Source organism: Malurus melanocephalus, unplaced genomic scaffold (genome assembly GCF_030028575.1).
Source record: "Malurus melanocephalus ecotype Western Australia unplaced genomic scaffold, MMel_1.1 scaffold_57, whole genome shotgun sequence".
NCBI lineage: Eukaryota > Metazoa > Chordata > Aves > Passeriformes > Maluridae > Malurus > Malurus melanocephalus.
Window position 1 is genome coordinate 992349 of NW_026623289.1, and position 26390 is coordinate 1018738.

The window sequence follows — 26390 nt, forward strand, 5'->3', positions numbered from 1 at the left end:
ACTTAGACTAAGTTTACATCTGGCTTTTGAACCCAACATTTTTGTCTTGGTGACATTTCCRAGGAAATTCCCACTGAATCCAGCAAAACTTATTTCGCTGCAAAGAAGCACATTTTACACATGCAGTACAATTACCTTAGAAATTCCAAACCTGCAGCTGCTGCACCTTGCACTTGTCTTCCGATATCTTCYGGATAATGAACATACAGCTCAAAAGGAATCTTCAGCTGGAACATCTTGACTGCCAGGTACACTTCAGGAAGAACCTTAAAGGCTTCCTTTGGATTACGGGAGAATTCCACATATGCCCTGTTCACAAAAAAAAAGAAAATTATTTTTTTCKCCCCGTCTTTATCTTAGCAGGTCAACAAACAGTAAAACGTAGGTTCCTCACAGGCTTTGCCCACTGCTCTTATGTACCTTAAAACTTTATTTATCATGATGCTTAGAAGAAAACTTTCTAACACTGTCACCAGGACACGTCAAATTTAATGCAAATAAAAAGGATGTGAAAACACATGTGAATAAGAAAAGCATTAAAGATTGGAAAAGGAGTAAAAAAGGGTTACATGAATTCAACTTTGGATAGTCATAGGCTGAAATTAATGAGATTATCAGCTCAAAAAGGCCATCAGACTGTACAAATGAGCTAAATTCAGTATAAAAGACAGAAATAAATACAGACAGATGAGCTGCAGTTAAGGTCCACTGATAGAGAACAGAAGAGACAAAACAGAAGGCTCTACCTCAGCTAGCTTAGCTAATGTTATTCCAGCCAAKGTACACTAAACTTCCAAACCACCTTTTTAACACTAACCAATACATTAAATTACAGATTCCAAAGAGAGAAGAAATCAACTTAATTTGTCAGTATATTACTGACAAAGAAACTGATTACTGGATTTCTAAGTGAGAACAYAAGGCAGGATCCTTTATTTTATACTTACCTTGATCCGTTGTAGGAAATAGATTTTACCTGCCCACACTGTCTAAGCAGAGACTGCAACTGTTTATGGTATAGATATCCATAGGGAGGAATGTTCTTCAGCTGTTAAAACAAAGATGCTAAATTTGGATACATTCAATCATTTTAATGCATTTCCAAGTTCACCTAAGTACTTAGCTTTCTCCCTCACTTGAGCTGCAATAATTATGTACAATCTAAACTCCAACAACTTCCAGAAGCGCTATATACTATAACACACTCACAAATCTCAAAAGACAATAAAAAGCATTGTTTCGCTGCTAATAATGCCCTATTGGTTCAAATCAGTAGATAAACTATACATGAATCAAATTAATTTGTAATTTTATATATATGAATCTGATATTTGCTCCAAAAAGCTGTCTAGTGTCTCTGWTTTTGCTTCTAACAGAAAAGCACTGGAATGCTGTGATTCTTTGACCCCAATTGGGAACTTTATCCTACACGGCGTGCAGAGCCTGGGAAACAGAAGGACCTGYACCATGTCCTGGCAGAACTGTCACACACTGAATTACTGAGGTATGGTGGGACAGCCTGCACAACTGGAAAGGTTTCTCACATTTCTTAGGAATGACAAGAGCAATCTCCTGGTCTTCCTTGTGTAGAGGAGTAATTTCAGKGTAAGCATTCACAATTAATAACATGCAACTCTAGCCACATGTTCATTTCTCTATTTTTTTCTTAGTAATATCTCACAGTAGATCTTGATTCAATATAGAATCATGAACTCCTAATTAGCAARTTCAAACTTTGGGACTTTCAAATATTTTCCAGGGCCTATGCAATTATCTATTCTTTTCTTGGGCTTTTACAACTTTAGACAGGAAAAGCCAGATTATTTTTTCACAACATTCCTATGCCTTGAAGTTACAGTACCAAAAYCAGCTGCTGGTCAAAACCATGGTCTAGGTTAGGACTGCAGAAATTGCCTCAAAGAAGATAATTTAGAGAGACCAGACAATGGGAGTYTCAATTGTCTTTTACATCTTCAGCACAGCATCAGGAGCAGCACATCTCTCAAAGTGAGAACCTGAGGAACTTGCAGCACTTGTGCCCAAAATGATCTTTTATCCTGATGAAGACACAGCAGCTACTTCTTCCTTTTTCAAGGTAACAAGCAATTGATGTATGAGCAGATCAAGAGTCAAATATATTAAAAGTAAGAAGCTCTTTAAATCTACCAGTTTAATATTAATCAATGCTGCTGTGGCAAGACTCGTCTTTATTCCACGACATCTGAGTCTCAACTGATATCTTGCTTCAATATCCTTAAATAGTAAGAAGCACAAAAGAAACCCCTTGTCAACAAGATTTTCTGACTCTCTCCTACTTTTTTACCTAACTATTTTCTCTTGTGCCAATAAAAGTGTTTGAGGYTCCTTGTAGGTTTGGTTTCTTTAAGCACAGGTCATGGCTGTTTTACAGTGTTAATCCTCGTTTAGATACACCAAGCATTTTCTTAGCTTAGACAAAAAAAATCACTACAGCCATTTTGAACTTGCACTTATGCAATCAGATGWAAAGCAATTTTAGAAGATMATAAAAAAGCCCAGCACAACACCTKAGYAACCTTAAAGCAACAAGCATGTATGCCATGCACTAACAAGYGGATTACAAAAATGTAACACTGAAGTTGCAACAACACATTATTTAAGTACTCATTAAAAAGTACACTTGACAGTCCYGCTCCATTTCTCCAAATACTTCATTAGTTTGATGGAAGTTGTTTACCTGTACAAGACTAGCAATCAAATGCAGAGAGGCAGCTCTCAGGAATTCTTCCCAAACTGCCCACCTACACAATGTTTATTGTATTGGTAGAAATGGAGGTGGGACAGACTTCACCATGCAAGGATCAGAGTARGTAATTATTTCTCTCCTAGCCCAAGACAGAACAGAACTTGAAAATACCTCCCAAACACTCCATATTTGTTACTTGATGCTTAATTAAGTCATTCACTTTCTTAACATACCATTACGGTGGTTTTTGGATCTTTGCCAGCGAGGTCTTTCATGGCAATTTCTTCATTACATTTTCCAAAAGTACAGTAGTTTGGATAGAAAGCACCAGCTATTACCACCTGAAATCAGGAAAATATTTTGCGCAAACACAGCAGATTATATTCAGTTTCCTGAAATGAGATAATCTGGCAACATGAAGAGACACCCACAGATCTTCATAAGAATATTTTTGCCTGCCTCTGTCCAGGAATTGCTAGAACTAAACACAAATTCAAGCAAATTCTTAAAAACATACTTCCAYGAAAAGAACTCAATTTCTGGAACAATTCTACATCATTGTAATGCTTCTGTACGYAGACTTGCTCTATTCTATTGCTTGAAAACTGTAATTGTTAGTTCTGATTTCCAAAGCCTCAACTCAAATAAATTCACACAAAACAGCTACATGTGAATTGTTTCGTTTTCAGGCTGCATTTTACAATATTTAACAATTCACCTCCGAGATACTCAGTGCTTAAATAGTTAAACCAACTGCCACTGAAATGATAAATAAATCTGTGAAAACAAAACCACTGTTAATCACTCCCAGTAAGACAAGAAGTTTAACTGAAATTTTGCCAAAGTTAAAACATCCGAAAGCCATAAAATTCCCAGCACCCCTCCTTACTAACTAACCAAGGCATTGTTCAAACAGAGCACCTCAAAGTCATAATATAATTTTCAAATAACTAACATTAGTTGTCCTTCTACATTGCCAAYACACTGCCAAAAACATTACTTCGTTTTTACACCCAAAATCTCAACATCCACAGAGAATTTTCAAACACAAGTACAATACTAGTTCATCAATATTAGTCTATGAAAATTCAGCTGCAATTTCTGTAAATAACATCTCTTTATGATAATGAAGTGTTACCTGCAAAATGAAACGTTGTTTGCAAACATATTCCTGGTCCACAGCAGATGGCTGAGCTTTAACATGCATGTTAAATGCTCTGACTCGCCTTTTCAAGTTGTGAAATAACTCTGCCACCTGAAATTTGATCTCTAAGTTACATTTAAAATGGATCAAACCTAACCAAAAACAGCAATAAAATCTGCTTGTAACAGTCTGAAATAACTGGGCCTTTCCTGTTCTGGTGACTGATATGCATTTYACCAATAYACTGCTCAKCACCTCTRTGTTGGAAAATAATTTCAGTATTCCTGGTATCTCCTGATAAAAAACAGCTCTGTAGCCCCAAAGCATATTATACATATATGATAGTGAACTAATTTAGGAAGAGGACTGAAGCAACCTTTTACAAGATGACATTCTCTATTTAGGTAACGTTAAGTATGCACCTTAGGAGATAAAAACCATGTTAGCAATCTGGGCTTCTGCACCCAGCTGCAGCAGTGMCCATGCTGCACCCTCAGTTCAGCAGAAAACTGTGATAACTGTGAGAGAAGAGAGATGAAACTCATGCCCTACAGCAGAATGTATTAGGCTTTCCATCTCGAGCATTTCCAAGAAGGTTCCACAGCAGACACTGGTCCTCTGACTGCACAGTAAATGCCTTCACTCACCCAGCTGATTCTAGAGCAAATAAAGTGCYGTCCACACAACTTCTTTGGACCTACATTTCCCTTTCCTTTCTGCTGCTGACAGTTTTAAGACACTACCAGAAAAACTACCACAGCCAGAAAGGAACTCATGAGACTGACTCAGCTSTGCAAACCCACTTCCACACAAGGGATTATAAAATTAGTGTCTTTAGGTGCAGCAAATAAAAGCCTCCAGATCCTACTAAGTGTTAAGTGAAGGTGACCATTCTAAACTCTTTAGATGTTACATCATGTCCAAYCTCTTCTGGCATTATCTGAAACTGAGCCAAGAGAGCCACGTAAAACTCATCATTCCACTGTCCAGTTGCATACAATTTGCTCTTCTCTCATCTTTTTTTTGTTGTTACCGCATACTAAAGTCAGGAAGCTATGTCACTTCTTATCTGGATGGTTGCCTGCTATTAAAACCTTTTTTTTGTTTTTCCTGTGCTTTTTGAACACAGGCCCCACATTGCTCATGCCAAAGATACAAGCTGGTGAAATAATGGCCAAGGCCATTCTGCTAATCAGTTACTCAGGAATTTTACTTATTTCTCCCTCAATATATCACATTAAGCTGGAAGCCCATTGTGATGCAGAGTTGCCATTAATTGTTGCAGCAATGTTAGCAACAAAGCCCTGCAAATTCTCAAGCCCAGGCTTYACTATAAAGCTGTATTTGCTTCAAGTCTTCCCAGCCAGAAGACAAAATTTCTTTAAACAGAGAGAAGTCACACCACACCATTGATAATAGAAATCCATAAAACYAGTAAATAATACTGGGGGCTTCTTAAAAATATGTTAAATTAATAATCTAACACCAATTTGTTTATCCTAACAAAAGGAAAATTCCTTTCATCTGAATTCATACTTCATTTTAAGAAAACATACATCTATATATATATTGATAGATACATAACACAGTATTCTTACCCAAGATCTTAACATTTACAGAGGATAAGGCAAGTTAAGTCCTCCTGCTTATAAAAGCTACTACCTATTTAATCTTACCTCTTTGATCTTGTTTATTTGAACACAGTTTGATCGACCCCACTCAAGCTCTTCCTGAAAAAGAAAGTTAGAAACTTTYTTCTTCTACTGCTAGTAAACTTTATCTCACATTCTTCTACATGGACACAAATAATAGTTACATATGGCAATAGAAGAATTAAATCACATTTCACAGCTTTCTYTGCAATCATATTAATGTTTCAAAATGGGAGACAATTACATATTTGACTAGAACTATCCTCTGGTTATCACCAATGCAGCTGTGGTCACCTAAACTTTCCAGATCAATCTACAAGTCCAACTCCTTTGAGTTGCTACCAGAAAAACCTACTTTAAGAYCCACACCTAGAGAATCACAGCAATGTTAAGGTCTGAAAAAAACCTCCAAGATCCCYGAGTCCAACCCAGCACTGCAGTGTCCAGCACTAAACCATGTSYCCAAGTGCCACACCCGCACACCTTYTGAACAAATCCACAGATGGTGACTCCACCACTTCTCCAGGCAGCCTGTTGCMATGYYTTCAGTGAAGAAATTTTCCCTGATTCCAACCTAAACCTCTCCTTCTATCACTTCAAGGTGTGGCCTCACCAGCGCCAAGTACAGSGGGAAGAAAYCACYGCCCTGGTCCTGCTGGCCACACTATTGCTGRCACAAGCCAGGATGACATCGGCATCCTGGGAACACTTCCAAAAAACTCAGAAGTTCTTACTCTGAATGCACAACTTTATCCGATTCTGGCCACCTTGAGTACTTGTTCTAAGTCCGTGTATGTTATGCTTTGGTGTTCATAAAAGACACTACACTTTGAAAGAACAGAAGAAATAAAAAGCTTTTATCTTGTACAAACAAAAGAAGGACTGGAGGCAATTACTGTGTGCATGCACTGKTTTTTGTGACTGATGCACATTAGCATCTTCCATCTTTCAGGGTTTTCTGAGGGGGCAGAAATCTGTGTRTTTAAAAAAACAGAGACACTTATGYRTATTAGAAGTAACTACAGCTYGATTTYCCTTTTTAGGTTGAATTTCAAACCCTCTGGCCACTGTTGATTCATCTGTGAAAGGAACTACATAAGAGATTGTCTTCAAATAACTCCGCACTGGATTCAAACACTCATTCTCACTCAAAGTCTGTCCTTCCATTTACTTATGAAAAGTTGCAAATATAATAAATAAACTTTGCTAGCAAAACCTCCTTATTATGAAAATTAATCACTCCAGCACTGAAGTTACCGACCTTGAAGAGAGAAGAAGAAATAAAGTTTAACTAACCATGGGATCTCTTAGCTTTCCTTTTCGTTTGCAGGCCTGCCATGCCTAAGGAAAGAGTGGTATAGTATTCAGACACAAAATGTAGTGCTTTAGTAATAATTATTATAAATATTTATGTGACATTTAAAGTGATTAACTTTTTCATATTAGCRATGAAGGTGATCTTTCAACAACAGGCTGTCCACCTGGCTTGATGAGAGGAAATGGATGGAGTGTTAAAGCATGCAAACATCCATACATCAATAGAACAATTTGGATCCTTTAATTTGGCGCTGTAATAAMGCAGATTCCTTTCAAAACCTTTTGTTTTTTCTTCCTTGCTTTGGGACAAAAGAAAGTGAACTGATTGACTGAGATAAGTTCTGATGCAAATGCCTCCCAGAAAACAGGACTGGAAATTAAACTACCCAGCATATTAACAAAAATAACTTCATTACTAGGCAGCAAATTTGTGACTGCAGATGCCTACAGAATCCATTTCTTCTAGTCTGACAGCAATTCACCTCATAATACAATATTGCAGCTTACTGTGGACAATGACTACCAGCAAAGTTGAACACCTGGACTKCATTTCCCTACTTTGATAGAGGCTGCCCTGGAAGAAATCTAATCTGAACCAAGAAGTTTGAAAACCAACTCCTGACCTCACCTGTTACCTTCTGATACTCAGCTATTCAAAACAAAGCCTTCACATAACTCACATACAGAAATACTTCACTGCAAGCTGCTGTCTGAATGTTCATGTTTATTCTCCAGGACAACATACTGTTTTATGGAAATATCATCTTCAGATGAACAACCAGGTGACACACGGGAAATATAACAGAACAAGGGGAATTCAGAAAACATTATTTCTGAGCCTTAGGATCAGTGGATATATGTGGCATACATGCCCGTGTGCTTCAAAAAATTCTGACTGCTAGCAGAGTAGAAAAAAACCAGATCAGTTTTGACTTAAGGGCAATGCATTCAAAAAAATGAATAAATTAAATCAGCAGCTGAAGATTTTAGACTCTCCAGAAGATTACAGAACACACCAGAGCATGCATAAAATAAAATGCTGGATTTTGAACAGCAAGCTCCTCTAGCAGAAGCCTTTGCTGTGCTRTACCAGCTCTGCCTCTGCCTGGAGGAATCTACCCCTGTCCATGGTACYGGGCTATCAAACAGGCAAGAGTACCAAAAAATGGCATTTCCACAAAAACAACACAAAGCCAAACCAAAGAAAGTGTTGAGAAAGGTCACCAAACTCATTCTGTAGTAGAGCTTATGAGTCCAAACTGTCCTTGGTTAAAAAYAATCTACAATCATGACCACATCTCTGGCATTTTATTTCGGGCTATTACARTGGAGACAACTGGAACTTTACACAGTAGGACAGACACTGCAAAAAGCATCAATATGTAGCTAGCAGTAATGCAAAGTTTTCAACAACTGCCAAGCACAAATGCTGCACTGATCCTACAAAGGTGAGAATCTCCATCTTGGTCTATCACACTTCACTGTAATCTAAGCTGGAAAAAAAGACTTACCCTGAAGGCATTCACAATTGCAATACAGTCACTCCTACTATTCCCAGCAAAAACCAATTTCTTCCTGTCAATACAAACAAAAAAGATTCACAACAATAATTTTTTTTCAAATACTGCATGTATTAGGCAGCTCAGAATTCTACATTATTAACACCATCCATGTCTTTAATAAGCATGATCAATATATTTATTGTAATTACTTGTTCTTAGTCCAATTCCTCACTGAAGGAGATGCACTGTATGAGCGGGATAATAACAAATAGTTTTCCTTGCTATTTTAAAAACYGTTTCAATAGACATTGCCACATGTTCACCTGAGAAAGGCAAAGCTGAAGAATCAGGGCCTGTGCTCAGGAAAGGATGAGTTAGCTCTGCCATTTATGTTCCCAAATTAACAGACTCCAGGATCAGCTACCTGGAAAAGCTTCTTTTGGCACTGCTTGGCACTTTAACAGAAAATCAGACTCATGACATGATCAACTTTGCCCTCTGCTCCCAAATGTAGTTAGGAAGTTGTAAAAGATCTGGCGTACTACCTGTATGCATCAACATGGTTTTTGAAAGGGACTGCAAAAAAATTCCGCGAAGACAGTGCTGCAGCTACAAGAAGAACAAATCAAAATGAAAACCTGCAAATCATTTGGTTTTAGAAAAATGTTCTCACATGCTCTTCATTCAGTTACCTATAATAAGGCATTCCTCTAAGCAACCAAAGATATGCCCAAGGACTATCAATTTTCCAAGATGCAGCTCCACTGGCAACTCTGTCAGTACCGTTCCCAAGAAAGTCAGCTCACCATCATGCAGATTTTCTTCTGTTTGCACACAGGTAGTAAGTGCTCCCAGCTAGAGAAATTAAAATATATTCACTTGTAAAAGCTCACTGAGTAAACGTCAGACAATTTTTAAAACCTGGTACTTTTGAAACCAAAGCTACTACATATACTGGATAGAAAAGCAAGCTACAAATGATGCAAATACTATTTCTTACGCACTTTGGGCAAAAAAAAATATTTAATGCAATGAAAATTCTACCCCTCATCAACTTCATAATTGAAAATCAAAATCATCATCCTTGTACAGGTGAGAAAGGGATCTTCAAGCTGACCTCTACACATCATATGGTGTGTGATTTATTGCTCATTCACGAACAGTGTCACACAGAGAGTTCAAGTTATTTGTGTATTTTTCTATTCCTTAGCACCACAGATGTTAGTCCTTAAAGTCATTACTCCCTGATGAAATTATAATCTTTTTTTTAAGACGTAACTACAGAAATTATGTTCAAGAGGATGGTAACGCAACAACAGACGAAGTGTGAAAATTTGAGGTGCCAAGTAAGGTTACCACTACCTTAAAAACAAAGAAAATCACTTCCACAGTACATTCCTGTTACCTTGATTATATCAACTTTAAAAGACAGCCTACCTCTTTTAGCTGAAGTATTGTACGTTCAATGTCACCTACAGTGGGTGGAGAAAGAGCTGTTGCCAGCAAGGCTTTTGGTTCCCCCATATCAAGTTTCTTTATTTTTAACACTGTAGCTCCCARTGGACAAAGCTGAATGAAGACAAAATCATTGTTACTTTCCCCCCACAGGAAGTGTGACAAAGTGTTTCACATGAAAAAGTACTTTTAAGTTTACGATTCTGCAAAATCTGAAATAATTTTGTTCAACTAGGGTTTTTTTTTTCCTTTTGAGTAGATTGATTATTTCTAATCCACATCAATTTTACTGCTATAATGGATCTCCTATAAAGAAACTATGTGGAATTGTCTGTGTCAATTAGTTATCAAGTTGAATTCTAGWCAATGCTATTAGTTTGTAGTAACTATTCTAACTTTCTTCGGGGAAAGTAAAGCAAATGACTCTGCTATCACTGCATACATTAAAAAAATCCTAACCCTAAACCCAAAAGCCTTACCAGCATCTCAGGCTCTGACTTCTCTGGAATACAATCTGCCCAGAAGGCCTTGTGTACAAGCCTGTAACAATATCCTTTSGAAACTCGTCCAGCACGACCTTCACATAAAAGAACAAATCGSCAACTTGTGAAGTGCCCAAGATTTTTTTCCAAACCCATCCATCTACAAACCCTCTGGGCAGCTGAGCAGCACACGACAGCTGATGCTGCAGGCTGAGTAGTGTTGTGTTCTCTTGCAGCAGACAGGCCCAGCGGACACATAAGGGTAGGATGAAAATATTTTGTTTTCAYAGTAGCAGTAACAAAAGACTTACATAAGTATTTCACTCAAATACCTCTTTCAYGTAACTGCCCTCAAATCAACACACATTTGTCTCAGTTGAACAGGCATTTCCTATTTGACTCTACAGCTAGRAAAAAATCTTCAATATAAACAACTKTTCAGATACAACCATAAGCAGCAAAACATCTTCATGAAAACCCATTTCAGAATTCTATTTTAAAAAATCCAAATACCATTCACTTCAACAAACTACAGGGTACTCCTCTCTGTGGGTTACTCCACTAGAGAATTAGGCCATATTTTTAAGTCACATGCATAACAAGTCTAAGTCTTCTACACAAAATCCTRCTTCTACTGGTTGTACATTGGCTGGTTGTTGAAACCTGTTGACCCTGAATTAAAGGAAATAAAAGCTCTGTRTGGGRTTTGTTTCACARTGAGGTTTTGAAAGGGGGTRGCTRTAGGAGTGGYTTCTGTGAGAAGCTGCTGGAAGCTTCCCCCATGTCCAACAGAGCCAATGCAAGAGAGCAGGAAGAAGCAGCAGCAGAGAGAATGTGTGATGAACTGACCACAATCCCCATTYTCCATCGCCCTGCACCACTAGGAAAGACAAGGCAGAGAAACTGGGAGTGAATCCAAGCCTGGCAAGGAGGGAAGGAGTTTAAGATTTGGCTTTCTTTCTCAGTACCCTAGAATGATTTGTCTGGTAATAAAATAAAATCGATTTCCCCAAGCTGAGTCTGTTTTGCCTGCAATGGTAATTGCTAACATATCTCCCTGTCTTCATCTCAAACCTTGAGCCTTCTGTCATCATTTTTCTCCCCCTGYCCAGCTGAGSARAAGGGAGTGATRGARCAGCWTTGGTGGGCACCTGGCACCCAGCTGTAACTGTGAAGACCTCGTAATAATTAAAAATAACAGCATTTTTGTATCTGAAGATGTCACTGCTATCAATTTATTTAGTACTATTTTTGACTGGAACTAGGAAAAAAACTACTAAAGAGAACTGTCTTACTAGAAGAGCCAACAGAAAATCTTATTTCAACTTGTTTAAGAGTGATATATATACACGAGAAAGTTTCTTYTACAGCTGAAACTCACAAGCAGTTAATAAATATCTAGCAGTACCTATCACTTCTTTTTAAAAATGGCCCATGATAAAATAATTACCATTAAATAACACAGAATGCATGATTCATGAATTTTAATACTGTTCAATAAAATGCAAAACACTATTCTGAAAATATACTTGAGCAAAATAAAACATTCACTCATAGTTGTTTAATCACATTCCTATATCCTGGCATGGTGAACACTTAGCAAGTATTAATRGCCRAAATAATCAGTTCTTTTTACTGTTAATACAATAAAAAGCAACAAAGAATTCTCAATGCAAAGGAATATTAGAAGCTAACCTTCATGAACTATTTTCATCTTACCTTTTCTTTGATTACAATTTGTTTTAGATGCCCAGCAAAGTCTCAAACTTTGATAATTAGTTTCTTTATCGCAAAACAAAGTTCTAGTTAAGCAGAAATCTATCACTGCAAGTAAAAAAAAAGACATTGCTCATGACAGTGGAAAGAAATACACAAGAATAATCTGTATTATCAGGAAAGTAAAGTTTGAATAACCTGGAACAGCAAAAAGAGAATACCAGATTTATAAACAACCAGACCCAGGATACACTGAATACAAAGAGAACTGCTAATAAATGTTTCCATAAATATAATAAATTATTGTAGATGACAATCATTAAAAGGCAGTAATTTCGGCATTTAGAACCTCTGTATCAAAATTTGTTTATAACTGATGCAATTATTTCAAAACATAGTCAGAATGCGTTTAAAAACTAAACTTGTGATATGAGGACTGATTCTGCTTGTTATTGCATTTAAAATTACCCCYCAGTGAAGATTAAAACCAACCTCCCACTCAGTAGCTCTATTTGTTCATATATTCAGATTTCTCTACTGAGAAAGAAAGAATTTAAATACTACAACAGCAGAGCTTAGAACAGTGACATATCATGGAGACCTAACCTAGCACAAGTATAGAAAATATTACAAATACAGTGTACACAGAAAAACAAGATTAAGACAACTTACCATACTTAACATCAGGAACTGTCACAGAGCTCTCAGCTATGTTGGTAGCTAGAATAACCTGAATTTTGAAGCAAAAAAATGAGCAATGAATGAATGAACAAAAAATTACTTGCATTAATGTTTCTACATGAAAAATCTGACTTGCTATGAACAAATATAAATGTAATGGCAACACAGCATTTCTGCTCTCCATATTAAAAAARCAATACTACACAAGGCAATACAAAAATCTTGTATTTTCTTGTTTTGAGCTCAAAAAAGCATAATAAAGTAGTATAGCATAGGACAACATAGAGGTAGAATGGAAATATTTCCTTGTGCCTTTGCCCTAATAAAACATCACATTATTAGCATCAATASTCTATTAGAGATAGTAGATGAAGAAAAATCAAGGCAGCAGTCAAAATATGGATTACAAAGTGGGTCAGAGTCTCSCATACTGGGAGACTACTTCACTATTCAGTGCCACCAACAGCACTCACCTGTCATGCAAGTGCAAGAATCAACATGCACAAACCATTCTGAAGGATAAAAACAGCATCATGCAATAGTTTAAGGGTAACTTCCTGTGAATKCACTTCTTGGGAGGTCTAAACACCAGTTAAAATAGCTTGTTAAAGAAAGGCCATCAGTTTACACACTGAAAAGMAGAAATGCTTTGTCCTCACAAAATTGTTTTGAGTTAGAACAGCTAGTATTACTTAAGTACATTATTATTTGCTWTTACTACTCTAGCATGCTTTAAGAAAGTAATGGTTTAAAAATATTTACTTTTCTGTAGCCAGGAACTGTAGCCGAAAATACTTTATTTTGTTCCTCTAATGTCGCACGTGCGTGAAGTGGGTACACCTGCCACCTAAAGAAAATATATTAGTGAAATATTTACTGATGCAAGAACAGTAAAGTTGATTACACTTCTGTGCTAAACCCTATTACGTACTTTGGACTCATACAGCTGAAAGACTCATGTTCAAGTTTCAGTGAACYGAAACAAATGTGGTCCAACTTACCTTTTATACTTATCTGAGAGGCATGAGTGCATGTGTCTTATTTCACCTACACCTAGGGAAGAAGTAATCATGAGTTTATTTTTCATTTTAGTCATCAGGAACAATTCTAAACCAACTGTTTCAATTATTAATTGCCTATCATTATTACCTGTTTTTCAGCAGGCAGTAAAACGGTACAAGAATAAAAAAAGCAAATGTAATAACAAGTTACTGAAATCCAGTGAGTCAATTTTTTAAGAACCATTTGGCATTACATTTAATGAAGAGAAAATGCAACAGCAGATATAAAGGCCATTTGACAACATCCCATTATTGYCCTTGGTTTCAGTTTCTTACAACTGCCATTGCTCATCACATACTGAGTAACTATCTGGTTTAGGCTAAAACTGGGTATTTCAGCCAAAACAGCTTCTTTCAAAGAGGAAGGCCAAGGGAAAAAAAATAGCTGTTTGTGTCTTAGCCACCACACCTTCCAGTGCCCATTTTCTGGGGCATTTCACATCCGCCAGGGCAAGTCTTATGACTAAGGGATTTTTTCTAACTTCCTAAATACTTACATAGACAAAAACATTTCTGAGAAACTGAGTTAAATTCATATTGAGACTTCAATTCCAAAAGGCCCATTTTCAAAAATCAGTCCAATGCTGGACTTTCCTGGAGGTTCTTTTATTATCAAAAACAACTAAAAGAGGTTTGATTCTTGTTTGGCAGAGCAGACTCTGMATYAYCACTGTTATCAGTAATTATTAATCRGTCTAGTAATTACTGACTAGACACAGCAGGCAKTGTCTGCTGCCCAGTTCTAGAAATGACAAGAGCTGATTGACCCTGACACCAACAGAACACAAGGATCCCACCAGGAGTCAAAGGTCTTGGAATGAAATGGGAACTAGTAACAAAATCTGTTTGGCAAACATATCAGGACAAAAAGGAGARTGGAGTGTGGACRAGTGCAAAAGAAAATATAAAACAKACAAAAAGAGATCAGCTTCTACAAGTAGAACAGATAAAATTAATCACTTTGAASATATTCATGCATGTATGCTAAGAAAATTACAATTTAACACAGCACCTTGTATCAGCTGTTGCCGAGAGAGAAGTTCTGGAACCAAAGGAGTTGAATACTGCAGGATATTTATCTCTAAAGAGTCAGACTTGGTAGTGTTACCAAAAAAATTAAAATTGAGCACTCAACAAGCCAGCAATTGCAAGTGAAAATATGGCATCCTACTTGAGACAGCTGCAGCTGCTTTGTGGAAGCAAATTCTGCCCCATCACTGAGTTCCACAAAGACACTGGGCAAAAATCACTGACAGCATCCTCAGTACAGCACTGCTCTTTTTGGCTGCCGCTGCACACTCAACTTGACAAGTCAGTGGGAGTGTTATTTTTAATGTTCAAAATGCTATGTAATCGTTAGCACTCAAAAATCTGAGCATCTCAAATCAACACCCTAAATGTGGATGTTAAATGTGTAAAAATAACCCAAAGCTCTGTCTCAGCTGCCCTCTTGTAAACTGAGGGCTCTCCTCCCCTYTTCTGCAGTTCTGTGAAAAATTATTTGTGAGGAAAATTTCAARGGGTATTTGCTAATCCTGTGTTCATGATCAGTCTTGAGTATCCAGTTTAAAACCAGACAAGGTCAAACACTGAACAAATAAAACACAAACCTAAATGTACCAGCTCCTTCAAAAAGCACTACTGCACATGTTTCCATAAATTTACCAAATGTATTTAAAAAAAAAATCTAAGCAAAAGATATAGATTTAAGAATTAAAGTGCGAAAGAATAATTTCAGCCTGAAATGAAGACTCAGAGGCCAGAGGCAAGAGAGACCATGTCCCTATCTTATTAATCACAAACTGGAATGGGCCCTACACTGACTCAATAAAATAATTCCTTCTACCCATTAATTTTGTAGAGAAGGTAATTCCAMGAAAGGCAGATGCCTTTTAGCTGGTGGGAAACACTCTCCAATGAAAGTTACTCTGCAAGTACAGTGGATCTTCAAGCTGGTGTGCTGTGTTTSCAGCCCTAGCACAGGCTATTCCTAAGCTCAACGCAGCAGGGAGATGACATCTAGAAAGATGTTTACAGAGTTAGAAAGTCCTGGTAGGGACAGACCTCACTGTGCCCAAGAAAACAGCCACTCTGGACTTCAAAGTGACTCTCCACTGGAAGATAATCAAGTTTTTTCCAAGTTTTCAACTAACAAATTTTCAGCTCACAAAGTAAAAGAATAATTGGAACCACCAAGTAACAGATTTGTGATGTTCAGGAAAACTACTCTGCAGGCTAGTTATGCTGCCTCTAAAATCCAGCTTACAAGTTCAAGTAAGTATGACAGTCAAAACAAAAGCCTACAATAATTTTTGTGCAAGACCACTTAAGTTTTATGCTTTACAGAAGAGCATGTWTAACCAGAGTTCTGCTCATTAACTGGTATATCATCAAGTGTAGTTTTGAGCATGTCAACTACACCAACCAATGTACATGGAAAGAAAAACGTGAATTTCAACTTTTACAAGAACAATCTAAATAAAGATCACCCTATAYGCAGGTAAGGAAACATCTCGAAAAGAATCCCAGGAACTTCACACAGTAGTTAATAACTACAATAAAAAAATTGACCAACTGCATTTCTGTAKATTAACTAGAGAATTAATTTTCTTATTTCTAAAACACATAGAATCTTAATTTTTGACTCACAGCTTTTCCAATTATTGCCACAATTAAACAACCCAAAATACCTGAACAGACCAGTGAAGCTCATTTAAGTATGTGTTTAATAAATCCCTGGAAGAAGTGCCAGAAGAAAACTCATTAGATGACAAAAAACAAAAAAGAAAATTATTATGACATATAATCAATCACCTGGTAAAAACACGAGCACGCTGCCACGTTCCAATGTATCACTCAAGYTCTTTTTCTCCCTAACAAGGAAACACAGCTTCATTAGTTTGACCATCTCAGTCTACTTCATTACCCCAAGTTATTTTATTCTGGGAGAACAAGCAGAACTGCACGCTTTTTGTAACAAACATTATTTAAACTTCCCCAAGAAATGAAATTTCAACCATTATTTGCAACAATGCTTTCTGGAAAATGCAGTACATAGACATTGGAACCAGAGCACTAAGTTTAGGTTTCTTCACCAAAACTATGACAAAACATAGACATTCTCATTAGGCAATGAAATTCATCAGAATTAGGTTACTTAATACACACTCAGCATTAGACCAAAGTTGTAGAACCAACTTTATTACATTTTCAGACACTAAACATCAATTTACAAAACACAGAGCAGCAAAATCTCCAGTATTTACTTATTTCAAATGACATTAAGGCATTAAACAGCAAGTGAAAATTAATGCCTAGTTTTCATCTTTTTCTTTTTTCCATGAATTAATGCACGTTTTAGGTTATAATATGTAATAGTAACTCTGGTTTCATTCTTGATATAAATACTCCTCAGCTCCAGTCTACAAAGAATACAGTTTCAACATGCCATGGTTGCCCTGAAYAGTCACACTCCAGGGCATGAAGTGCACTTTAAGAACACAGGGTACAAAYCAAACAAATACATAAAATACCGGCAGAGATGCAATTAAAATTTAATTTTTCACTAATAACTATGGGTTGCTGTGTTGCTTAATTAGCAACTCATTTCCCTGAGAATCACTTATTCCAGATCTTGAACTGTAACTTACCTATTGCTCCTCTTTTCCAACTCATCAAATGACTGAATGAGAGACACAGCCACTTGATACATTTTCTCCTCTATCATTGGTTCCCCCACGCTTAGAGGACGAAGCTGTTCCAAGAAAAAGGTAATGAGGTTAACACAGTGYAACAGACTAAAAGACTGTAGTTCACATATGCATTTCAATTTGTCAAGTGCCTGCAATTCAAACTGATCCAGTACAGAAGCTTGTACAAAGAACTTCATCTGATGCACCCATTACCTTCTAAACAAACATTTTTCTTCACACTCCATTTGCAGGACATACTCCTATATCCTGAAATGTCAGGCATATGGGACTGATCACAACCCATGGGAACAGGATGACAAGGAGGAATCCGTACAAGGAAGGTAGTGCTTCCTATAGGTACCATAACACAGATCGCTCTAGCTGACTGCATATAAATCATGTACCTCTTTCTCATTTTCACATTTAAAGGTTCTTGTGGTTTTGGCCATTTACTGTTCTATTGTATTCAACAGAACCATGACAACTCTGTCCACACTGTTTTCTAGCAAACTCAAGGCTTTGGTATTTAAGRACACAYACCATCAAGYCTTCAGAGCAAAKACAGTAATTYAATAACCTCCCAGTTTWAAAATAAAATGCTTAATGAAYTAGACCTGCTTTGGAAAAGGTCAAYAGTATTACACRYTTTCCAAGKAAAAAYRGSTTTTAATCATTGCTCACCTKTTATTCTCAGAGTTTCTCCTCATTCTAGAGCAAACTGSACACAGTTTGTTTACAAACAAATTTGCTGGACACTGAAGTGTTTCAGAGAGCTAAAATCACAGACAACTGAACTAGCTAAACCATTAAAATGAAATTAGGGTTTTCTTTCCTACCAGTAAAGGAAAGCCATGGTAAAGGAGCCTCCATTGTAAAGGAGCTCACAGCACTCACAAAAGCACTGCTCCTAACACCAGTCTGGCAACACTGATTTAGATCAGTGTTTGCTACTGTAACCTCAGTCCTCAGCTTGATTAGACCATGAGAAACCTCAAAAACACTTGATTGCTCTTTCCAAAATTATTTTCGCCCCTATATGCGTGAAAAAATCTAAGCAAGTTATCTCTTCCGGGCTGCCTGAACATTAGATTTTTTTGTTTTATATCATCCCTGCTYAAATAACTGCCAAATTTGTCTTTTCAATTTTGCTACTGATGGCACCTTTAGTATTCTTTAAGGTGACARGGCTTCCACATCGCTCCTAATAAAAGGTAACAATGTGACAAAYAGCAAATCCAAAAGCCCAGTCAAACCTGACTTGAAATAATACAACATRATCAGAATAGCTTTTGACAGCAGCTCACCATCTTCCATCAAAACTCTGACTCCAGTCCATGGACATGAAGGAGTTTACCTTTGCAAGTCAAACATTACTTGATTTTTGGACTTTGCTTCATTTCTTAAATTTCCATTCCCTATCTCCAACACCACCCAGAACAACAGGCAAGCATGTACAYAACCAGCTTTAAAATTGCCTATAGATTAGGCCTTCATGCATTTTTCATGAAACCTGTGTTTCAATGATTCCCTTGGGRCTTAGTGGATGCTGATACAACCAGATCATGATTCTATTAAACACCCAGAACAATGTGCTTACAAAGCCCATTGTGCCAAAAGAAAAATAAAAACTACTTTTTATAACCCTATGCTCACAAATTATACAGTACACCTATAAATTACACAGTATSTGGGCAAGGGTAAGGCAGTGCTACACTGAAAAATATTTCTCCCTTCTTTCCCTCGTATTTTATCTTCTTTCCTAAAAATTAAGTAATTCAAGCAGAAAGCTTTATCTTTGATTCAGCTAGATGTCTGTCTAGCCATGACAGAGGATTTACTGCAAACAGGCATGCAGAATTAAAAATAATGACTGGCATTTTTATTCATCTTCTAAATCACAATGGCACCTATGAATCGGCATATTATTCAAGTCAAAACTATCCCAAAATTCTTTGTTTTCAAGCACAATTTTAAAACATTATCACATGCAGAAATGAGTGATGTATTAAATCCAAGAGCTCTGCAGGATTTTTAGAAAAGAATTCTACATTTATACAGTAATATTCAATTATTTTAAGATTTTTTTGAGAAAGGACAAAGGTTCACACCTCGCAGCCCAGAGAGAGTTACAAAGGACTAAACTGATTTTGACTGGGATGCTTTAAGAAATGATGACAGATTTGTAGTTATTAATTTTAAAATCAAAAGGAACATTAGAAAAATTCAGTTTATCTAACGAGCAAAGACTGCATTTACTTTTAACTGCTGTGTTCTTTAATGTGAATTTTAGAGGCTTTTATAGGTGCAAATAAGACATCAAGAACTAAAAGCCTGAAGCCTGTACCTCAGGCACTTATCTAACTGATTTAGAWTTYAGCATGATGAAAGATGTGCCCCTGCCTCCATATGGCAGCATTAACTCATTAACTGTCTTAACACTCATATTCCACTTTCATTTTAKTAGGATGTTACACAAATCATCTTAGACCTTCCACATTTTAATTTTTTAATTGTAACTAGTATTGAGATAAAATCTTCACACACAGCACCATAAGAAACAAGATCGAACCAAAGAATCAGTGCTTTATAATTCAATTTCATCCTTTTTTAATACATATTTAAAAAAAAAAAGGAAAATCAAGAGCACTTATGTGCTTCTGTTGTTGCCCTAAGGCACAAGAAACCTCTTGGACAAACATACTCTCCCCATCCTGCTGAACAACAGAATGGCTATAGATAGGACAACAGAGGATAAAGAAACAGATGAAAACYTTAAATAAAAAACACAGAGAAAATAAAATGTATAAAAAGGCCTAAGCTCTGAAAGCAGTTCCTTTGTTCSTGATCTCTGAGGTGAAAGGTGTGCAAGTTCACATTCAGCTCCAAGTGCAGCTATGACAAATCCAACTTGACTGAAGTAGACTTCTTRCTCAATTTCTTGGTTATCTTTTTGTTGCCACCATCAAAATTCTTTTAGAAAAGCCCATGTATTACATAATCTCCATATTATCTRTCTGAACTGCCATACTAATGTATAAATACTGATGGGCCAACTGCTATAAGCACTGAGTTTATTTTTTGGTTTGCATTAAAACTTCAACAGTTGACAGCCTTTTATTTTRCCTTGCCTGTGTTGAGGCATAGCCAATGCCTGCCTGTGCTGTGTACAGCATAAACAATTATTTTTTCAGGGTTTCTCAAACTACCTGTCTGTTTCATTTCACTATTTTATTTTTTGCAGAACTGATGGATGAAAGCTAAATAATAACAGTGTGTTCACCCACTGCTGCTTAAATGCATCCCCCATCTTCTTCACTGTAATAACAYTTTAATAGTGTTTTGAATTGTCAAARCTGACCAATAATTACACCCACATCCCAGTTATTTTTAGAGTGGGCATTATAATACTGGCCTGAGTGCATTTGCTCTACTCTGCTTTAACCTGTTTATTTTGCCTTGAACCATAAATAATGAAAGAGTCCACTCAAGTAAATTCCTACACAGTTGTTTTTCAAATGTAAAAGAAAGATTAAACTCATATTTACATTAATTCCTTCACTATCTGGTGGCTTCAGAGATGCCTGCTACAATGTCAGGAGCTCTACAAACAAAAATACAATATACATTCTGTGCAGCTTATAAGCTAAAGATTGATAAAGCAAATGCTTCACCCCGTACCTACCCTCCTGGTGGCATCAGAGAAGCAGTTCCTCAGCACAGTCCACCAGGGATCTGAGAGCTGYTACTCTAACATGTTTTCATTAGTCAAAATTACACATCTGCCATGGCGGCCTACATGGCTACAACAGAAATACCTTTGAAACTACTGCATAACATTTCTAGCACTATTAAACAAAAAAAAAAAGAAAGAAAACAGAAAAATAGGAAAGCTTCAACTGATAGCAAAGCCAACCTGACAACATCAAAGTTCTAATCATAAATGCTTGTTTTCATTTCATAGGACTTCCTGGCTTTGATACATAAAACCAACAAGAACCAACTCAGGAAATATTCCCTGATTTTGTCAGCAATATTCAAAGAGATTTGTGAATCTTTGTATGTTACTTTCTGTGCAGATTTTTACACTGTTCATCTTGAATGCAAACTATCAAACAAAATGCCTCATACTATTGAAATGTTTCTGTTACATGAAAGAAACTAGACTGCTGGCAAAAAGACTCCTGTTTTATYATCATATATTAATTCTTACCTAGAACTGCAACATGAAAGTGGCTATTTGTCATTTTATTACATAGATTTCAACTGACTATTCCAATTTCTTATGTCCCAAGAAATCAAATTATATTTACAATACCTTGAAATCAATAATGTCCTTCAAATCATCAAGATAATATTCTTTGATTGCAAAAGGTTTGCCTTCCACCTTAAATACACAGACTGGATTCAGACCATTATGAACTGGAAGTGCAAAGTAATCAGCTAATTCTTTCGAGTTGATGGAAGCAGACATCAGTATTATCTGTTAAAAAAATATACAGCAAATGTAAAGCACTAATTTTAACATAAAACGTCCTGCTACATGGTAATCTCCACTACCTCTTTATGTTAAGTGCTCTAATTGGGGTTACTACAGTTATGTAACCTAAGCACATTTAAGACAAACTAAATTCTTAAAGCATCCTAGCTACACATGAAGGGAGGTAAGCACCTGGAAGAAAATGACTCAGGTTACATACCTAGGCAAACAACATGGTAAAAAGTTCAACCAAAACCATCCAGTRCTSTTGATAAAGATATCACCASCCAAAGCAAAAAAGCCATAAAACAYAGGAGCATCCCCCTTAGAAAATGACAGAACAGCAAACTAATGAAGTGGGCATTGTACCACTGTGCACAGCTCYAAAGCAAGTGTAAAGGCACAAGGAACACATGGAGAGGGCAGGAAGTTTCCTAACGTGATCCTGAAAGGAAAAATTTGAAAGAACATAATTCTGCAAATATCTGGAACCTGTCCCACTACAGCAGAGACTGCCTCATGGCTCAGCAGATATCACCTATGGCAGGGCAACAGGTAAACTTCATATTCCCTGAATGCTATCAAAACAAAATCCAATCTAAATCTTCAGTTACAGGATTGGAATATTAAACTACCTCTTTATCTAGACAATCTTTGTAATCTGGACTGTAATCTGAATGGAATCCTTCCGAACTGGAAAGAAATGACAGATTCTTAACTAAGTGCCTGAAGAATCAYATAACTGAACCAAGAGTCTGATTTACTCCTAAAGCAGAAACTCAACAAACACATGTCACCAACACAGTAGAAGAACACATCAGAATAGAGGGTAATCAAAGAAGACAGCTCAAGATCAAGCAATCCAAAACTACTTGCACAGCATGGATATGTCCAAAGACCCACTAGATAATACCAAAAACTGTTAATAGTCACTATGGAAACTGCTCTGTTCGGTCTGACTCAATAGAGCCACTCAATCTCAGGTTTTCTTTCAACAACCCTATCCCAGCAAGATCAACCTAAGAACAACCCTGTGYCTGCTCTGTGATCTAAAAATAATAAACTACAGCAGCCATCTGCCAGAACACCCAGCATAGTTTAATAGTTCAGATAGTCAGCAGGTAGATCTTGTCCTCAGTACATCAGWATCACTCAACTCCTTTAGTGGATGCAATATTGAATTACCAGCTGCCTCTGAGGTCTGCCACATCCAAACCAGGAAACACAGCTCACACGTGTTTCATACCACCCTGAGTTAAAAATGCTGTTTCCTCTCTTAAATAAGGATCCTTACACTCTTTTGTTTCATGAATGCAGGGAGGATCAGAAGACAACTTTACATTTTCTAAATTAATTTGCCATATCAAAGCTCCCTTTCTCTAGAGTTTTCCAAAAGGGGCTGAAAAATGAGACACCAGGCCTAGTATATAAATTCAAACTGCACAGCCTATTCCATTCTGCTAAAGGCCAGCAACTGAGATCAAGAGTTCCACTTTCTTCAATATAAAAAAATTCAAAGGGACATCTCCCCATTCCCTCAAATACAGATCTGTCTCAGGTTTGAACGGTATGAAAAAACTGTCATCTGCAGAGAGCAATATAAAGGGGATAAAATTTTTCAGGGACAATTTTGAGATACTGAAATGGAATTACAAAGGAAAATAAAAAATATTTCAGGAACCTCTAACAGAAACATGTTTTCTAGCAGAAAAGACAGGGCCTGTAGGGATTCCTGCCATTGGGACCAACCAGATAATCAGTATCAAGGGCAAACTTCTCACAAACTCTGACTGATCAATTTATTCCTCTTCTCAATAGGCAGAGCCAAGTGCTAAAAAAAAAGGCTGAATAGCTTCACATTACCGCCTCTGAATTTAAACACAAGACTCTAAAATCTAAATCAGMATGAAAAGGGATAAAAAGTGGAAGATATGAAGTACACAGTCATGCTCTATGTCAACTGAAAGGGCCTTTTCAGTGACAGCATGTTTGGAAGATCTAAAGACCAACTTTGAATCAATGTGGTGGACTGCACAWAAGAACTCATATACCCTTCCAATGGCAACAAAACCAGCCAATCTACACTACCTTGAACAGAAAAATTCACATTCGACAGTTAACTGAAGCATTTCAGAGTCTCAGAAAGTATCTGCAGTCCCAAATAGCTGCACAGAAAGATACTGACTTACACCTAACTCCATCACTTGTACTCAGATTCTTACATTTCAAAAGTTCATTACTTTGGGACCCCAAAGACTAAACATATCACGCTAAAATGTCGGCAAACTCTGCTCTAGTACAAAGCAGAATTGTCTAACATGCAGAGAAAAATCTCAGCCACATTTTACTACCAGTTCTGCCCAGAAATTACAATACAGACTTTCTGGTCTTTTGCTATTTCTTCAAGTATATCGCCCTACTTAAACAGAAAGGCTCAGTATTTCCAGGAGTTAATGCTACATTTTAACCAAGGATAAGCACTGCCCTCAATACCCAATATGTAATTCTAGTCAAATAACCATCGTGCATTTTTTAGCCTTAAGCAGGCTTTAGAAACTAATGCATTTTAACATGAAGGGGAAAAAAAAGAAGTCTCTCAGAACACATTACAGCAGCCAAGAAAAGAATGCCCTTTAGCTTGCTTACTTATGAGGAGTGGCAAGCAAAGTAGTATTTTAGTAAAAAGTAGTAACATAGTAATTTAAGGTAAATTCTTTAAAGTAGGGCCTTCATAGATAAAAGACATGCAAGAATTTTCTTTTAAGAAAAAAAGAGCAGAATTCAGTTTGAGCCCACCTTTACAGACTGTGAATTGGTACACAACAGTTTACGGGTCAGCAAGAGCAAGAAATCATTTTCTTCTGTACGCTCATGCACCTGAAAGACATTATTCACAATTTAGTTTTCATTAATTCATCCTTTTAATTCTTCTTGACAAGTTCTTACTTTCCTACTCAATTTTATGTTTTATTTCAGTAATTTGGAATAACAACACATGTTCATAGAAGAAAGCACACCTTTTGACACTAGGCATGTTAATAAACACTTCAAAATCCCAATTTTTCAGATGACTACCKCACCCTTTGTGGAAATCTTGTCACTCCTAAATTATGAAAAATCTAGAATAATGAGTAGAAAAATCAGTCTTGAGCTCTAGCCACTAGTTCTACTAYAGCTGACAATAACAGATGAAGTCTATGGTACTGATGCTGGGTAAATCAACAATACTGGTAAGATCCCAAATCCAGGAAGGGACAGTTATGGTTTGTCTGAAAACTAAGCAAATTGAATGAGATGTGCCTTATTTGCAATGGCTTCCAGCTATGATCCAAACACACAACTGAATTCTAAAACATTTACACCCAATTCTTTAYATAACCTAGCACTTGAGCTTTCTGACTGCTCCTTACAGTTCAGCAAATACTTTTTCCCACCATTACCCATAATAACCATATCCCTTTATTGAATTACAGTTTAAATACATTAARTGCAGAAGCTTTYTCTGWGGCTCAACCTTCACAAGTCAACAYTYATCTCCTGGAAGCTAATTAGCACATTCTAACATAATATAAAGGTAAGACTTGTATTCAATACTGTCCCATTACAAACTCAAATTTAGCTAAGGTCATTTTCAGGTTTAAGGTCCTGTTGTAAGAAGTCAAGATGTTTGGTCCTAGTTTGTTCACGTATGTTTTTAAATGCCTACAGTACTCTAAGAGAGATACAACCAGCAATCAAAAATGTCATGGAGAACATTCAGTTGCTAAAAACAGTGACTGTGGACTCAGGATCATAAACTCCATAGGAGGTGTGAGGGAAAAGGTGGCATATGGGTAACAGGAGGGACTAGAATTCTGGATGGGGGAAGCAAAACACACACACAGTCTTGACAGATGGATGATGATGAAAGAACTGGTACAAACCAATAGCACCAACTCAAATTACAGCACCCCAGAAAACCAAGCTTGAAAAATCTCTGCATAAATCCATTCTCCTGTATAAGGGGCCAGAAAACTCCACTCATGGTTTTTTGTAGGCAATTCATAATTTTTTAAACTAAAGGAAGTCTAACACTTCTTTATGCATGCACTCTTTATGGTTCAGTTTTTGATTCTACATTTAGCCTGAATTTCCTTATCACTGGCTTTAAAATATTAAGATTTCCAAGACTCTGCTAATACTTTMGAGTGCTCAAAATCTTTTCCATGAAGACCATTGACGCAATTCTTTAGGCTTCGAGGCTTTTTGTTCTTTTGTCTGTTTGAATGAAGTACTAGGTTTCCTTCATACAAAAGTGTAACTGTTTTCTCAATGTTTTCCATGTTTCCAATGTATGATTTCAAGTGCAGTCATGACAGCTTTCGTAGTTACTGTAATAGTCTAACGGTACACCAAGTACTGTCTCCCTGCTGCTCAAATATCCAAGAGCTAAAGTAGCTCTCAGCTACAGTATCAGTAACAGGATAAAAATGAAAAATTGCACTTA

At 36.8% G+C, this 26390-nt stretch overlaps 1 protein-coding gene across 1 annotated transcript in view; it reads right to left on the bottom strand.

Annotated features, from left to right (window-relative positions):
• Positions 1 to 26390, bottom strand: part of TDRD9 (tudor domain containing 9) — a 53441-nt gene that overhangs the window by 14202 nt on the left and 12849 nt on the right. The window contains exons 6-24 of the mRNA XM_057365687.1: positions 24701 to 24781; positions 21743 to 21907; positions 17386 to 17489; positions 16550 to 16608; positions 13676 to 13727; positions 13437 to 13521; positions 12666 to 12723; positions 11997 to 12101; positions 10275 to 10372; positions 9778 to 9909; positions 9033 to 9195; positions 8886 to 8949; positions 8350 to 8413; positions 6818 to 6862; positions 5546 to 5599; positions 3864 to 3980; positions 2959 to 3066; positions 948 to 1048; positions 136 to 309 (exon numbers count right to left, since the gene is read on the bottom strand). Coding sequence (XP_057221670.1) covers positions 136 to 309; positions 948 to 1048; positions 2959 to 3066; positions 3864 to 3980; positions 5546 to 5599; positions 6818 to 6862; positions 8350 to 8413; positions 8886 to 8949; positions 9033 to 9195; positions 9778 to 9909; positions 10275 to 10372; positions 11997 to 12101; positions 12666 to 12723; positions 13437 to 13521; positions 13676 to 13727; positions 16550 to 16608; positions 17386 to 17489; positions 21743 to 21907; positions 24701 to 24781 — 1829 coding nt within the window. The remainder of the gene's footprint in view (positions 1 to 135; positions 310 to 947; positions 1049 to 2958; positions 3067 to 3863; positions 3981 to 5545; positions 5600 to 6817; positions 6863 to 8349; positions 8414 to 8885; positions 8950 to 9032; positions 9196 to 9777; positions 9910 to 10274; positions 10373 to 11996; positions 12102 to 12665; positions 12724 to 13436; positions 13522 to 13675; positions 13728 to 16549; positions 16609 to 17385; positions 17490 to 21742; positions 21908 to 24700; positions 24782 to 26390) is intronic.